General features: G+C 43.8%; 1 protein-coding gene across 2 annotated transcripts in view; it reads right to left on the bottom strand.

Annotated features, from left to right (window-relative positions):
- The window catches only part of DCDC2 (doublecortin domain containing 2), a 342,131-nt gene that overhangs the window by 187,450 nt on the left and 139,146 nt on the right, over window positions 1-15,535 (bottom strand). For both annotated transcript variants that reach the window (XM_030211482.1, XM_030211491.1), the window contains 2 exons: window positions 11,811-11,887; window positions 11,570-11,701 (listed from right to left, as the gene is read on the bottom strand). In XM_030211482.1, the coding sequence (XP_030067342.1) occupies window positions 11,570-11,701; window positions 11,811-11,887 (209 nt within the window). The remainder of the gene's footprint in view (window positions 1-11,569; window positions 11,702-11,810; window positions 11,888-15,535) is intronic.

The following is a 15,535-nucleotide window of genomic DNA, read 5'->3' as shown; positions in this document are numbered from 1 at the left end:
TATAACAGCCTTCTGGACCAGGATAGTTAAATATTTAGAAAGAATAGGAGGGAAAACGGTTAATCAGCAGCCTACGAGTATTCTGTTGGGTTGCCACGCTCCAGTAGAGGGGGGTACGAAATACCAGAATATAATGGCCCATAAGGCTTTTTTGGTGGGCATGAAGTGCATACTTGTTAACTGGACACAAGAACTGAACCCCTCCTTTTGGCAATGGAGGAATCGCTTACATGACTTGCTTACGATGGAGCTCCAGGACTCTCTGCTTAACCCCCGGACACAAAGCAATTTTTTCCTTACCTGGGAAGGATATATTAACACCTTGTCCCATAGGGCGAGGAGTCATATTATTAATAAACTCGGAGCATTGTCCACGCTTCCCTCGGCAACTAATGGAAACTAAATGGGAATAGAGTCCTTTTGCTACCACCTTTTAGGAATTGGAAAGACAGTAGAGCAGACCAAGGCGGGGGGGGGGGGGGGGGGGGGGGTTGGGGGGGGGGGGGTAGTACGGGGGGGAAGTCTATTTGGAGTTATATTAGCCCTTCCCCAGCATGATATGGACATCTTCCGGGGAGGGGTAGGAGGGCCATCAGACCACAGGCCCCCTGGCTCTCTTGCCGAGGGGAGTAAATTCACACATTATGGTTTGATCTTAATTCAAGGCTTTGTGAATGCACAGCTGACACCTGAAGGTGGTTACATTTTGGGGGTCAAGCATTTGAACATATGGTGTCAATTGGTAGAAGGGAAGGATGGGGGGGAAGGGTAGTTGGGAAATTGCTGTTAATAGATCATGTTGATTAAATGTTAGTTAATAGTACAAAGGGGGAGGATAAAGTTAAAAGATTAATGGAGATGAGTAATATCGTACAATTTCAGTACTTGGTGTGTGTTGATTGATTGTAGAGACATTTACATTATGTAAACACCATTTTTGTGCTTCATTAATAAAAACTGTTGAAACCTAAAATTATTTCCATGTAACTTCGAGTGTCCCCTAGTCTTTGTACTTTTGGAACAAGTAAAAAAAAATTGATTTACTTCTACTTGTTCTACACCGCTCAGGATTTTGCAGACCTCAATCATATCTCCCCTCATCTGTCTCTTTTCCAAGTTGAAGAGCCCTAACCTCTTTAGCCTTTATTCATACGAGAGGAGTTCCACCCCCTTTATCATTTTGGTCACTCTTCTTTGAACCTTTTCTAATTCCACTATATCTTTTTTGAGATATGGTGACCAGAACTGAATGCTTGCACTTTCATGCTAACAAACCAGGAGGCATATCAAACTGTCGGCAAATCAAACTGTCGGATTACTTTGATGTTAATACCCAATGGCCCAGGCAGGCAACACTATCAGTTATGATCCACAAGTAAGAGAGGCATGTAAAAGGGGCAAGTAAGAGAGATCATTGTGTCAGAGGGACTGGCGCTATTTTTAAAATACTGTTTTATCTCAAATCTGTTCTTAGAATGATGAGCGTTATTTTTTAATCTTTATTTTATTGAATATACAGTGGGGGAAATAAGTATTTGATCCCTTGCTGATTTTGTAAGTTTGCCCACTGACAAAGACATGAGCAGCCCATAATTGAAGGGTAGGTTATTGGTAACAGTGAGAGATAGCACATCACAAATTAAATCCGGAAAATCACATTGTGGAAAGTATATGAATTTATTTGCATTCTGCAGAGGGAAATAAGTATTTAATCCCTCTGGCAAACAAGACCTAATACTTGGTGGCAAAACCCTTGTTGGCAAGCACAGCGGTCAGACGTCTTCTGTAGTTGATGATGAGGTTTGCACACATGTCAGGAGGAATTTTGGTCCACTCCTCTTTGCAGATCATCTCTAAATCATTAAGAGTTCTGGGCTGTCGCTTGGCAACTCGCAGCTTCAGCTCCCTCCATAAGTTTTCAATGGGATTAAGGTCTGGTGACTGGCTAGGCCACTCCATGACCCTAATGTGCTTCTTCCTGAGCCACTCCTTTGTTGCCTTGGCTGTATGTTTTGGGTCATTGTCGTGCTGGAAGACCCAGCCACGACCCATTTTTAAGGCCCTGGCGGAGGGAAGGAGGTTGTCACTCAGAATTGTACGGTACATGGCCCCATCCATTCTCCCATTGATGCGGTGAAGTAGTCCTGTGCCCTTAGCAGAGAAACACCCCCAAAACATAACATTTCCACCTCCATGCTTGACAGTGGGGACGGTGTTCTTTGGGTCATAGGCAGCATTTCTCTTCCTCCAAACACGGCGAGTTGAGTTCATGCCAAAGAGCTCAATTTTTGTCTCATCTGACCACAGCACCTTCTCCCAATCACTCTCGGCATCATCCAGGTGTTCACTGGCAAACTTCAGACGGGCCGTCACATGTGCCTTCCGGAGCAGGGGGACCTTGCGGGCACTGCAGGATTGCAATCCGTTATGTCGTAATGTGTTACCAATGGTTTTCGTGGTGACAGTGGTCCCAGCTGCCTTGAGATCATTGACAAGTTCCCCCCTTGTAGTTGTAGGCTGATTTCTAACCTTCCTCATGATCAAGGATACCCCACGAGGTGAGATTTTGCGTGGAGCCCCAGATCTTTGTCGATTGACAGTCATTTTGTACTTCTTCCATTTTCTTACTATGGCACCAACAGTTGTCTCCTTCTCGCCCAGCGTCTTACTGATGGTTTTGTAGCCCATTCCAGCCTTGTGCAGGTGTATGATCTTGTCCCTGACATCCTTAGACAGCTCCTTGCTCTTGGCCATTTTGTAGAGGTTAGAGTCTGACTGATTCACTGAGTCTGTGGACAGGTGTCTTTCATACAGGTGACCATTGCCGACAGCTGTCTGTCATGCAGGTAACGAGTTGATTTGGAGCATCTACCTGGTCTGTAGGGGCCAGATCTCTTACTGGTTGGTGGGGGATCAAATACTTATTTCCCTCTGCAGAATGCAAATAAATTCATATACTTTCCACAATGTGATTTTCCGGATTTAATTTGTGATGTGCTATCTCTCACTGTTACCAATAACCTACCCTTCAATTATGGGCTGCTCATGTCTTTGTCAGTGGGCAAACTTACAAAATCAGCAAAGGATCAAATACTTATTTCCCCCACTGTATGTACACTTCCACAAAGAACAAATTTTACATATCATGTGGCTTCCTGAACCATTTTATTTATTTATGCATTTGTACCCCAAATTTTCCAATCAGGTTGTCGGTTCAATGTGGCTTGCAGTTAATATGGTTGGACATGTAGCATTATCATTAGTAGTTGGCATGTGTCATTGTTTTTCTGTTGGTGGTCGAGTTCCATGGAGTGTTGCATTGTTGGTTAGTTAATCTGTGCGGGACGTTTGAAGAAAGATTATCTGAAGAAGTAGGCTTTCAGGTGTTTTCAAAAAGTTATGTAATTGGTCGTACATTTTAGGATTCTCGATATTGTGTTCCAGATTTTGAGGCATATGTATGTGAAACTCGTTGAGTATGCAGATTTTCCAAGGACTGCTGAGCAGAGAAGGCATCCATCTATCAAAGAAGTGTCCTCAGCAGCAGACTGACTAACCAGCTGAAGAGGGCTTTAAACTAGAATTGTTGGGGCTGGATGATCAAAGCCCTCAGGTAAATGAAGCATTGAATAGCTCTACACAAACAGTAAAAAGAGGAGCAGGACTTGAGTGTGATCATATGTGATGATTTTATGGTGCCAAACACTTAGAAAACGTAACGATGAAAGCTAGAAGGATGCTTGGGTGCATAGGGAGAGGAAAGGCCAGTAGGTGATGATGACCCTGTATAACACTCTGGTGAGACCTCATTCAGAACGCTGTATACAATTCTGGAGACCGCACCTTCAAAAAATATAAACAGGATGGAATCAGTCCAGAGGGAAGCTACTAAAATGGTCAGTGGTCTTCATCATAAAGTGTATGGGGACAGACTTAATGATCTTAATATAACAATATAGTAGATGACAGCAAATAAAGTCATGTACAGTCCATCCAGTATGCCCAACAAGATAAACATTGTATGTGCTACTTTATATGTATACCTGACCTTGATTTGTCCTTGCCATTTTCAGGCACAGACCGTAGAAGTCTGCCCAGCACTAGCTTTACTTCCCAATTACCGCCACCCAATCTCCGCTAAGCTTCTGTGGATCCATTCCTTCTGAACAGGATTCCTTCGTGTTTATCCCATGCATTTTTTTAACTACGTTATCATTTTCATCTCCACCACCTCCCGCGGGAGAGCATTCCAAGTATCCACCACCCTCTCGGTGAAAAAATACTTCCTGATATTTTTCTCCGAGTCTTTCCCCCTTCAATTTTAGTTCAAGTCCTCTAGTTCTACCACCTTCTGGTTTCTGGAAAAGGTTTGTGGATTAATACCTTTCAAATATATGAATGACTGTATCATATCAACCCTGTTTTTCCTTTCCTCCAGGGTATACATGTTCAGGTCAGTAAGTCTCTCCTCGCACATCTTGTAATGCAAATCCCATACCATTTTTGTAGCTTTTCTTTGCACCATTTCAAGTTGTTTTACATCCTTAGCAAGATATGGCCTCCAAAACTGAACACAATACTCCAGGTGGGGCCTCACCAATGACTTGTAGTACAGGAACATCAACTCTCTATACAGCCTAGCATCCTTCTGGTTACAGCCACCACCTTGTCACACCGCTTCGTCGCCTTCAGATCCTCAGATACTATCACCCCAAGATCCCTCTCCCTGCCTAACACATTCATCTCCCTTGGATTTCTACTCCCTAAGTGCATCGCTTTGCACTTCTTTGCATTGAATTTCAATATTAGACCATTCTTCTAGATCTGCAGATCCTTTTTCATGTTTTTCACTCCCTCAGGGTGTCCACTCTGTTACAACTCTTGATATCATCTGCAAAAAGTCAAACTTTACTTTATAACCCTTCGGCAATGTCACTCACAAGTATATTGAACAGAATTGGCTCCAGCACCAATCCTTGAGGCACTCCACTACTCATCTTTCCCTCCTCCGAGTGAATTTCATTAACCACCACCCTCTGGCATCTGTCCATCAACCAGTTCACCACTTTGGGTCCTAACTTCAGCATGTCACGTTTATTCAAGAGCCTCCCTATGAGGAACTGTGTGAAAGGCTTTGTTGAAATCTAAGTAGATAATATCTATCGCACATCCTCAATCCAATTTTCTGGTCACCCAGTCAAAGAATTCAATGAAATTCGTTTGGCACGATTTACCTTTGGTAAAATCATGCTGTCTTGGATATTGCAACTTACTGAATTCCAGGAAATTCACTAATCTTTACTTCAGCATCGCTTCCATTACTTTTCCAATAACCGAAGTGAGGCTTATCGGTCTGTAGTTTGCAGCTTCTTCTCTGTCACCACTTTTGTGAAGAGGGACCACATCCGCTCTTCTTCAATCTCAAGGAACCTCCCCTGTCTCCAAGGATTTATTAAACAAATCTTTAAGAGGACCACCCAGAACCTGTCTGAGTTCCCTCAATATCCTGAGATGGTTCCCATCCGGTCCCATGGCTTTGTCCACCTTCAGTTTTTCAAGTTGTTCATAACTATATCTGCTATATCTGCTCCATTCTCATATATACTTTTGCCAGTCAATCGTGGTCCTTCTCCAGGATTTTCTTCCATGAAAACAGAACAGAAATATTTGTGTAGCACATTTGTTTTTTCTTCATCTTTCTCCATATAGTGGTTTGCAGCATCTTTCAGTCTCACAATTTCATTTTTAGTCTTCCTCCTTTCATTAATATACCTGAAAAATTTTCTGTCGCGCCCCCCCCCCCCCCTTACATTTCTAGCCATTTGTTCTTCTGCTTGCGCTTTCGCCAGATGTATATCTCTCTTAGCGTCTTTCAGTTTCATCCGGTGTTCCTCTTCTTGAGTTTTTCTGCATTTCATGAACGCAAACTCTTTAGCCTTTTATTTTCTCAGCCACTTGTTTGGAGAACCATATCGGTTTCCTATTTCTCTTGCTTTTATTTACTCTCCTTAGATAAAGGTTTATAGCCATATTTCTAGCGTCTTTCAGCCTGGACCACTGCCTTTCCACTTCTCGTATGTTCTCCCAGCTCAACAGCTCTTTCTTCGGGTATTCCGCCATTTTACTAAAGTCAGCATGTTTGAAATCCAGGTCTTTGAGTTTTGAGTGGCTGCCCTCCACTTCAGCTGTTATATCAAACCAAACTGTTTGATGGTCACTGCTGCCCACAAGGGTACCCACTCGGACATTAGACACACTTTCCCTATTTGTGAGCACCAGACCCAGCATCACTCCCTCCCTCGTGGGTTCCGTCACCATTTGTCTGAGCAGAGCACTTTGAAAAGCATCCACAATCTCTCTACTTCTGTGTACTCTACTTCTCTACTTTCTGCTTCTCTCTACTTCTCTACTATTTGTACTTTGGAAGAAAAACAGGAGAGGGAAAATATGATATAAACGTTTAAATACCTCCGTGGCATAAACGCATGGGGGTGAGCCTCTTTCAACTGAAAGGAAGCTATGCAATGAGGGGGCGTATGTATAGAAATAGCTGTTTACACAATCTTATACTAAACTTTTTAACAATCTTAGAAGGAGTCTAGATTTCTTTTACATATGTTTAAGAAAAAAAACTCAAACCTCAGATTTTGCTGCTTAAAATACTGTAGGATATAATATGCTATATAGAACAATCTTATAGCAATGCTTTTCCTCTAAATATTTGTCACTGTCAATATCAGACTATCTACACATTTGTCACTGGCAGCGCCTGCCGCCCAATTCTCTGGATGCATGCAGCCACTCTATTCCTGTCCAATTAAAACAGCCTGTGTCCCAGGATGGCAAATTACTCTCTCTATTCTTGGTCCTTGTGTTTTGGGGTTACTTAGCACACAGTACAAATAAAACAAAACATAACTGAGTTCTCATTATATTTCTGGCTGGAAGCCCTAAATTATGTCCAGTCAGTATCCAAAGTTCTCTACCTCCAGAAACTCCACAGGTATTTTCCCTTTGCTCTTTTTCAAGGACAGCTTTACCCACACCTCCACATCCAGGTTTTCAGCATCTTGATGATTGGATCCTCTTTACTTCTGTCCTGTTAACTTTAAGGCAATCCCTCAAATGGAGATGAAGTCTGTTCCCTCCCTCTCCCATAACTCCACTCAGGGACACCTTTTCTCTACTTTCCTTTCTCCTTCCCTATCTTATGTACTGTAATTTGCCCCAGACTTCCCTGGCTCTATCTGACTGTTCCTCCCTTGGCCAAAACATTCTGTGGTGGGGTACAAATACTTCATCACAATGTTAGACTGCATGCCCAGGGGTAGCCATTCGTTCACAGACTAAGACCACAAAACCAAAATGCCCAGTAGCTGGGGGCCTCACATTTGAGGTCCCTCTCCCCTTTCTCTCCTCCAAATGGAGCCAATGCTTTCTCTCTCTTACTCTGTTCCCACCAGTTTTGATCTCTCAGACCAGCATCAGAGCCTGTGAATTGTCCTTGCTCTTCTCTCTTATTTCTTGTATACTACCTACAAACCTGGAGGCTATAGAAGTGGTGTACATTTGGGTACAGTAGGTATTTTTCTACCCAAGGAGGGGTCCATTTATTAAGGTGTGCTAAATGCTAAGAAGTCCATAGGTATAAAATGGGTTTCTTATCATTTAGCGTGCACTAAATCCATTAGCACACCTTAGTAAAAGGACCGCTATGTTTGTACCTGAGCCAGTAGAGGGTTACGTGACTTGGCCAAGATCACGAGCTGCAGTGGGATTTGAACTGGGACCCCTGGTTCTCGGCCTACTTCTTCAACCATTGGGCTACTCCTCTACTCTGAACACTAATTTTATTTTACTATTGCTATTTTGTATATTACTGTTTTTATTTTGCCCCATAAAGGGATAATTGTATGAGGCACTTTAAGTATGTAAAGCACTTTAAGTATGTAAAGTAACTTTTAGATGCAGAAAATATCACTTATAAAACTGTCTGAATATGTATGTACAGTATCTATAGATAGAGAAAAGGGAATGGGACTTGATATACCACCTTTCTGTGGTTTTTGCAACTACATTCAAACCAGTTTACATAGTTTGTACAGGTATTTGTACCTGAGGCAATGGAGGGTTAAGTGACTTGCCCAGAGTCACAAGGAACTGTAGTGGGAATTGAACCCAGTTCCCCAGGATCAAAGTCCAAAAGTCCACTGCACTAACCACTAGGCTATGCCTCCACTTCTCAGGAGCATAGTTTGGCCAGAGTTGGGACAGAACTGTAGTGTACACACATTTCATAAAATACATGTATGTATATCTAAGATCCATGCACACACTTACACCTTCAGAGCAAGAATTTGAGTGAGAGCATTTGTGCAATATTAAAAATACCTCTGAAAGCCTATTTTGTAAAGGCAAAATGGAGCTTCTATTGCTTTTACAGACTAAGCATAAAATAGCCACAATTTTTGGACATTTCACTTTGGTGACATATAATGAAATTACCCATATCTGGGGTAATCTTACAACAGGATGCCTAGGTACAAAGTCCAAAAGTGGTGTCTATTTTAAACCCATTTTATAAAGGCAACACAGAGGCCAATGTTCTCTGATAAAACAGGCCCTCAGAGTTATCCCTAACAGTATACAAATACTCTTGCATACATTTACACTTGCTCTAAAAGCAAAAACGTGTTTGTGTATTCTATGTATCTACCTGCATATTTTATAAAATACATGTGTACCTCGTAGCTCTGCTTCCACTTCACCTAAACTATTCCCCTAGGAATAGCTATGCATGGTGTACATAAAAGAATCACACAAAAAAGAAGGAGAAACTCCAGTCCTCACGAACACATAAAAATCAACAAAAAGGAGCGAGGAAACAAAACCTGCAGTTTGGTTTGATATGTATTGTATGTGTCACCTTTGTGACTGCTACACTTAGTGTACTGTGTATATCAAGGGCTCCTGATCAGGGGCGTAGCCAGACCTTACGGTGGGAGGGGGCCAGAGCCCGAGGTTGGGGGCACATTTTGAGTGCCACCCCGCCACCTCTTGCTTCACCTCACTTCCCCCCGCCACCGCCTCCTCGCACCCCCCCCCCCCCCCCGCCTCGCAAATACCTTTGCTGGCAGGGGTCCCCATCCCCCGCCAGCCAAAGCCTTCTTCAGCGCTGGTCTCCAGCGCAGCTGCGTTCCTGACCTTCTTGCTCCTCCTGTCCTGTGCACGCTGACACTCCTTTACGTGAAACTGAGAAGGATCGTCAGCGTGCACAGGACAGGAGGAGCAAGAAGAAAGAAGAGCAGGGCAGGTCAGGAATGCGACTGCACGGAGACAGGCGTTGAAGGCGGCTTCGGCCTCCGCCAGCCAAACCAGGGACCCAGATGAAATTTGCGGGGGCTCAGGCCCCCATGGCCCCCCATAGCTATGCCCCTGTCCTCAGGAAGGCACGCCTACCGCAACACGGCCGTGTTGAGTCCTTTGATTGTACGTTTGCAGTACTTTGGAAACAATAGAATAGAATTTTTTTACATCATTCAGCTTTGGATTCCTCAATTTTGTTTCCTTACTCCTTTTTGTTGGTTGGTACATAAAAGAATGCAAACTCTTTCAGTGATGCAGCATACACAGTTGCACAATTTTACAAAAAGGTATTTTGTATATATAAAACAAGCTTTACACATGGAAAAAGAATTTTAAAAATTATGCCCTAAGGATCAAATCCCACATATGGCGCTGAAAACCTAAATTTTAGGTGTGAGGATCATCAACTGAAACCCTGTGCATAAATTAGGTGATCAGGCATATTCTGTAACAGTGCGCGCAAATTCTTGGAATGCCCATGACCCCCACTCGTGCCTCTCCCATGGCTCCATCCAGATCCACGCACATGAATTTACATGCACATTTTTATAGAATAGCGCCTAGCAAGATGTGCGTGTAAATTCTAACTACTGCCAATTCATGACCAATTATCATTGCTAATTGGTTTGTTAGATTAAATTTTGCGTGCTAATTGGGCACACGCCCAAATTTGTCCACCCACTTCTGTGCACCATATGCAGTGGAGGAGTGGCCTAGTGGTTGGAGTACCGGTCTTTCAATCCAGAGGTGCCGGGTCAAAATCCCGCTGCTGCTCCTTGTGATCTTGGGCAAGTCACTTAACCCTCCATTGCCTGCGGTACAAACTTAGATTGTGAGCCCTCCTGGGACATAGAAATATCCAGTATACCTGAATGTAACTCACCTTGAACTACTACTGAAAAAGGTGTGAGCAAAATCTAAATAAATAAATAAATATATAGAGTCTGGGGGTAAATGTATTAGGGGCTGTATTATGGGCAGTTTGACTAAGCTGCATTAGGCACTAAAGCTCACCTAAAAAAGCAAAAATGGCTTAACATGGGATGCACTAAAGAATTCTGCATTAGTTTTGCCACATGTGCGCTCTAATTTTTTTTTTTTGTTGTTGAGCGGACATGACAGGGCCAGAGAGTGAGCATTACTGCGCTAACCAGTTAACACTTCTACTACCACATACTATCTAATTAATGTAAGGATAACGCAGGAGCCCTTAACACGGGGTTTTTATAGCCATGGTATAAATGGCCTTAGACCCATGTAAGAGCGCACTAAGGTTACTTTTTGCTGCAGTTTTGTAAAAGGACTCCTTAGTTTGGTAATACATGTCAAAACTGTCATGCCAATAATGTTATTTGAATACTAATCTCTTTCATTCTTCCATTCCTCTCCCACTACTCTCACTCTCTCAAATCCCTCCTCCCCTATCTCCTGTCTTCCTGTGTCTCAAAACCCCCTTTTATCCCTGGTCTCAATCAAGCTCTCCTTTTTTCTCCAATCACTCACTTACCATGTCTTCAGTTCTGCTAACAATGTTTCAATCCTCATCCTCTGATCGCTCCGTATCTTCCTTAGATTGACATATGCAAGCCAGTCCTCCCCCCTACCCAAGCAAGCAGTGATTACAGCAAGCGGCATCTTTCCCACCTTCCTTTCTCAACTCCACTCCCCAGTCTACCTTCTTTTTTTGTTTTTCAAAAGTCAGCACTGGCAGTGATCCCCGTACACTGCCCTGCCACTGGCACCGGTGTCTCCTCTGTACTGCGGGCTGCCTCTCTAACATAACTTCCTGTTTCCTCAGAGGTGGGCCACAGGTCATAAGAGATGCCATCGCCGGGGCAGCGTATGGGGATTGCTGCAACCGCTGACTTTTGAAAACAACAACAACAAAATAAAGAAGGTAGGCTCGGGGAGGGAGGGTTGAGGAAGGAAGGGGAGGAAGATACCAGACCATGGCCGGAGGAGGGGGAGAGTTGTCAGAGAGATTGTGGAAAGATGTTTGACTGGGAGGGGGAGGTGCAATCTCATCCTTGCCTTGGGCTGCCCCTGATTACAGCTACCACTACAGTGTTATATCTTTATTTTTCAGAAGCTGTGTGCAGCTCACAGGACAGCAGGTCACCCCTGATATAGGCATGTGTACAAAACATTGTTGTACGAACACAGTATTTTCATACACATGCTCTATCAATGCAGTCTGGAATACCTGTGCACAGCTCCACTTCTGAGGCTTATTTTCTCAGTTGCCATTGCAAGGACATGATCCCATTGGCTTAGTGTTTTCCTGGGGATTAACAGACGTGATGCTGGGTTCATCATATCCCCATTAGCAATCAAACTGGAAAAAAAGGAAATTGCCAAGTTAAACATTTGCAGCTGATTCCTGAGGGGAAATGGTAGGGTGGGAGAAAAAAAAGTCAACTCTAGTGCAGAGTTTGCTTACGTACAAAATAGTGCACGGTTCTTGAACTGGTTTTCGAAATCGTGCAGACACATTGATTCTACTGTGAGTTACAGGCTTCACCTGGAAAAAAAAATGTAAAAGGTAAGACATCAGTGATGCAGCATGCAATTTACTAATACATAGCTTATTTTCATATGTAGTCAGACTGGAATTTATACAAGCTTAAATACATTACTTACTCTTCCATGTTTTGGTTCAATTGCTCAAACTATTGAAAATAAATCATAGAAATATGATTTGGACTGCCCAAAAATGACAGATCTACAACAGTTAACAAATAAAAGCATTCTGCAGGCTGGATGTCAGATTTGTAGCTTCCACTTAATTTATGAATAAATGTAACTAAAAAAAATAAACTATTAGGGCCTTGATCTTCACTCCCAGTCCTTGAAGGCCGCCAAAAGGTCAGAATTTCAGGATAATGAATACACATGAAAGATTTGTATACAAAGCAGGTAGTGGGCATGTCAATCTCTCATGGATATTCCCCAAAAATATCCTGATAACCTGCCCTGCTGGCAACATTTGGGCCTAGGAGCAAAGACCAAGGCATTGGGGCAGTGGTTCCCAAACCTGGCCCTGGAGGCACCCCAGCCAGTCAGGTTTTCAGGATTGTCACAATGAATATTCATGAGAGAGATTTGCACGCACTGCCTCCACCTCATGCAAATCTCTCTCATGAATATTCATTGTGGATATCCTGAAACCCTGACTGGCTGGGGTGCCTCCAGGGCCAGGTTTGGGAACCATTGCCTTAGGGTCAATATTCAATGGTTGAGCAAAACACAAAGCTAAAGGGATCATTTTATCTGTACATTTTTAAGCAGATTTTCAGTGACCTATACATTCAAGCCAACATAACTTTGTGATATAATTTCCTAACAGGACATCTATTTTATAAAGCCATGAAACACAAACAGGTGAAATTCCAAGCTGTGGCATTACCAAAGACTGGTTCAGATAAGTGTATTTTAAATGGGGAGTATTTCCACAGTTTGCTTGGCTAAGAATTTAAACTATGGGGCATACAATATCATCAGTAAAACAAGTGACAGAGCCTGAAAAGTGGGCTAATGTTTATTACAAAAACTGCATTACTTTTCAGAAATTATTGTGTTCTGACATGTTTTTTCTATACTTTATTTATACAGGCAATACAGGTACTTATAAATGCATTTATTTATCTGGACATATTTATCATCTCTATCACAAACTCAAAGTGATGTCCAACATCAAAACACATAAAAATGGCAATACAATAATTTAACAGCCTACTCTTATATTGTACAAATCAGTTCTAACTAATCCTTCTCCATTCCAGATACAATAAAATCCTTTCAGTTCCTCCCCAAATTTAAGTTGACTGACCCTCGCTTATCTCCCAGAGTCAACGAAAAGATGCTACAAAGCCAAGCTTTCACAGCTTTCCAGAAATACTAATCTGTTTCCTGTCATAATGCCAGTAATCCCACCATGTTGGTGCAATTACTTAAAAGGCCTTCCATAGTACAAATTATAAATGTACCTCCTTGACTGATGGTACAAAATTACAAATGCACCTCCAGGTCAAAACAACACTCTTTCTCTCCCCTCCTTCAATGGCAGACTGCAGGGTCCCACAAGGGTCACCAATCTCACCCACACTATTGAACATAATAGTAACATAGTAACATAGTAGATGACGGCAGAAAAAGACCTGCACGGTCCATCTAGTCTGCCCAACAAGACAAACTCTCATATGCTACTTTTTGTGTATATTTTACCTTGATTTGTAACTGTCATTTTCAGGGCACAGACCGTACAAGTCTGCTCCTATTGTCAATACACTGGCAATAAATGGTTTCAACCCATTCATATATGCGGATGATGTGTCAATTTACATCCCATTTAAACAAGATACATCAGAAATCACAACCTTAATAACCCAAGAAATTAACATTTTAGAACCCTGGGCCACTGCATTCAAACTAAAACTCAACATGAAAAAGACTCAATTCCTTATAATCACATCCACCTACTACTGTAAGGAGGCCAGCAAATTTCCTTTCTCCCCTGTCCCCATTCATCCATCCATGTCCAGCAATTCTCCTCTCTGCCCTGCCCTCCCCTCCATCCATGTCCAGCAACTCTACATTCTCCACTGCCCTCTCCTCCATCCATCCATTTCCAGCAAAATTGCTCTCTCCCCTGCCCCCGTTCATCCATCCATGTCCAGCAATTCTCCTCTCTCCTGCCCTCCCATCCATCCATGTCCAGCAACTTTCCATTCTCCCCTGCCCTCTCCTCCATCCATCCATCTCCAGCAAATTTTCTCTCTCCCCTGCCCCTCCATCCATCCATGTCCAGCAACTTTCCATTCCCCCCTGTCCTCTCCTCCATCCATCCATATCCAGCAAATTTCCCCTCTCCCCTGCCCCCTCCATCCATCCATGTCCAGCAATTCTCCTCTCTCCCCTGCCCTCCCCTCCATCCATCCATGTCCAGCAATTCTCCTCTCTCCCCTGCCCTCCTCTCCATCCATGTCCAGCAATTCTCCTCTCTCCCCTGCCCTCCCCTCCATCCATGTCCAGCAACTCTCCATTCTCCCCTGCCCTCTCCTCCATCCATCCATATCCAGCAAGTTTTCTCTCTCCCCTGCCTCCTCCATCCATCCATGTCCAGCAATTCTCCTCTCTCCCCTGCCCTCCCATCCATCCATGTCCAGCAACTCTCCATTCTCCCCTGCTCCCATTCATCCATCCATGTCCAGCAATTCTCCTCTTCCCTGTCCTCTCCTCCATCCATCCATATCCAGCAAATTTCCTCTCTCCCCTGCCCCCTCCATCCATCCATGTCCAGCAACTCTCCATTCTCCCCTGCCCTCTCCTCCATCCACCCATATCCAGCAAAATTCCTCTCCCCTACCCCCATTCATCCATCCATGTCCAGCAATTCTCCTCTCCCCTGCCCTCCTCTCCTCTCCTGTCCAGCAATCTCCTCTCCCCTTCCCTCCTTGTCCAGCACTCTTCTCTCCCCCTGCCCTCCCCTCCATGTCCAATGATCTCTTCTCTCCCCCTGCCCTCCCCTCCCAGGTCCAGCAATCTTCCCCGACAGCCCTCCTCTCCGATCCTTCTCCCCCCCCCCCCCCACACGCACGTTTAACCTTTTTATTTTCATTGGCAGTGAAGAAGAAAGCACTGCGGGCTCGCCTCCAGCTTCTCTCTTTCCTCACACAGCGTCCCACCCTCGAAGAAACAGGAAATGCATCATTGCAGAAGGCGGGACACTGTGTGAGGGGAAGGGAGAAGCTGGAGGCGAGCCCGCAGTGTTTTCTTCACTGCCGTCGCTGCCACTGAAAATAAAAAGGTTAAACGCGCCGGGGAGAGGGGAAGGAACGGAGAGGAGGGCTATCGGTCGGGGAGCTAAGATCTGAGGGCGAGATGGAGGGAAAGCTGCCTGCAGCATTGCGCCGGCCCTGCGTTTGGGGGGGGGGAATGCCCCCCCTCGCCCCCCCCAAACTACACCCATGCAACAGCGCAGGCCATTTTTGGCGCACCTTAGTAAAAGGACCCCTCAAATCTTCAAACCAAATGTAAAAGTAGATAGAGCTTGCTCTGCTGACCTTAAATCACTATTTTTTAACAAAAAACTCTTGAAACCACTGAAGAAACCGCTAAAACAAGAAAGTGCTATGAATAATGAGGAATCATTTGAAAATATCGTACAAGT

The sequence above is a fragment of the Microcaecilia unicolor genome, chromosome 1 (assembly GCF_901765095.1).
Source record: "Microcaecilia unicolor chromosome 1, aMicUni1.1, whole genome shotgun sequence".
Lineage (NCBI taxonomy): Eukaryota > Metazoa > Chordata > Amphibia > Gymnophiona > Siphonopidae > Microcaecilia > Microcaecilia unicolor.
Note: the sequence above shows the minus strand (reverse complement) of the source record. Positions and strands in the feature narration are given on the sequence as shown.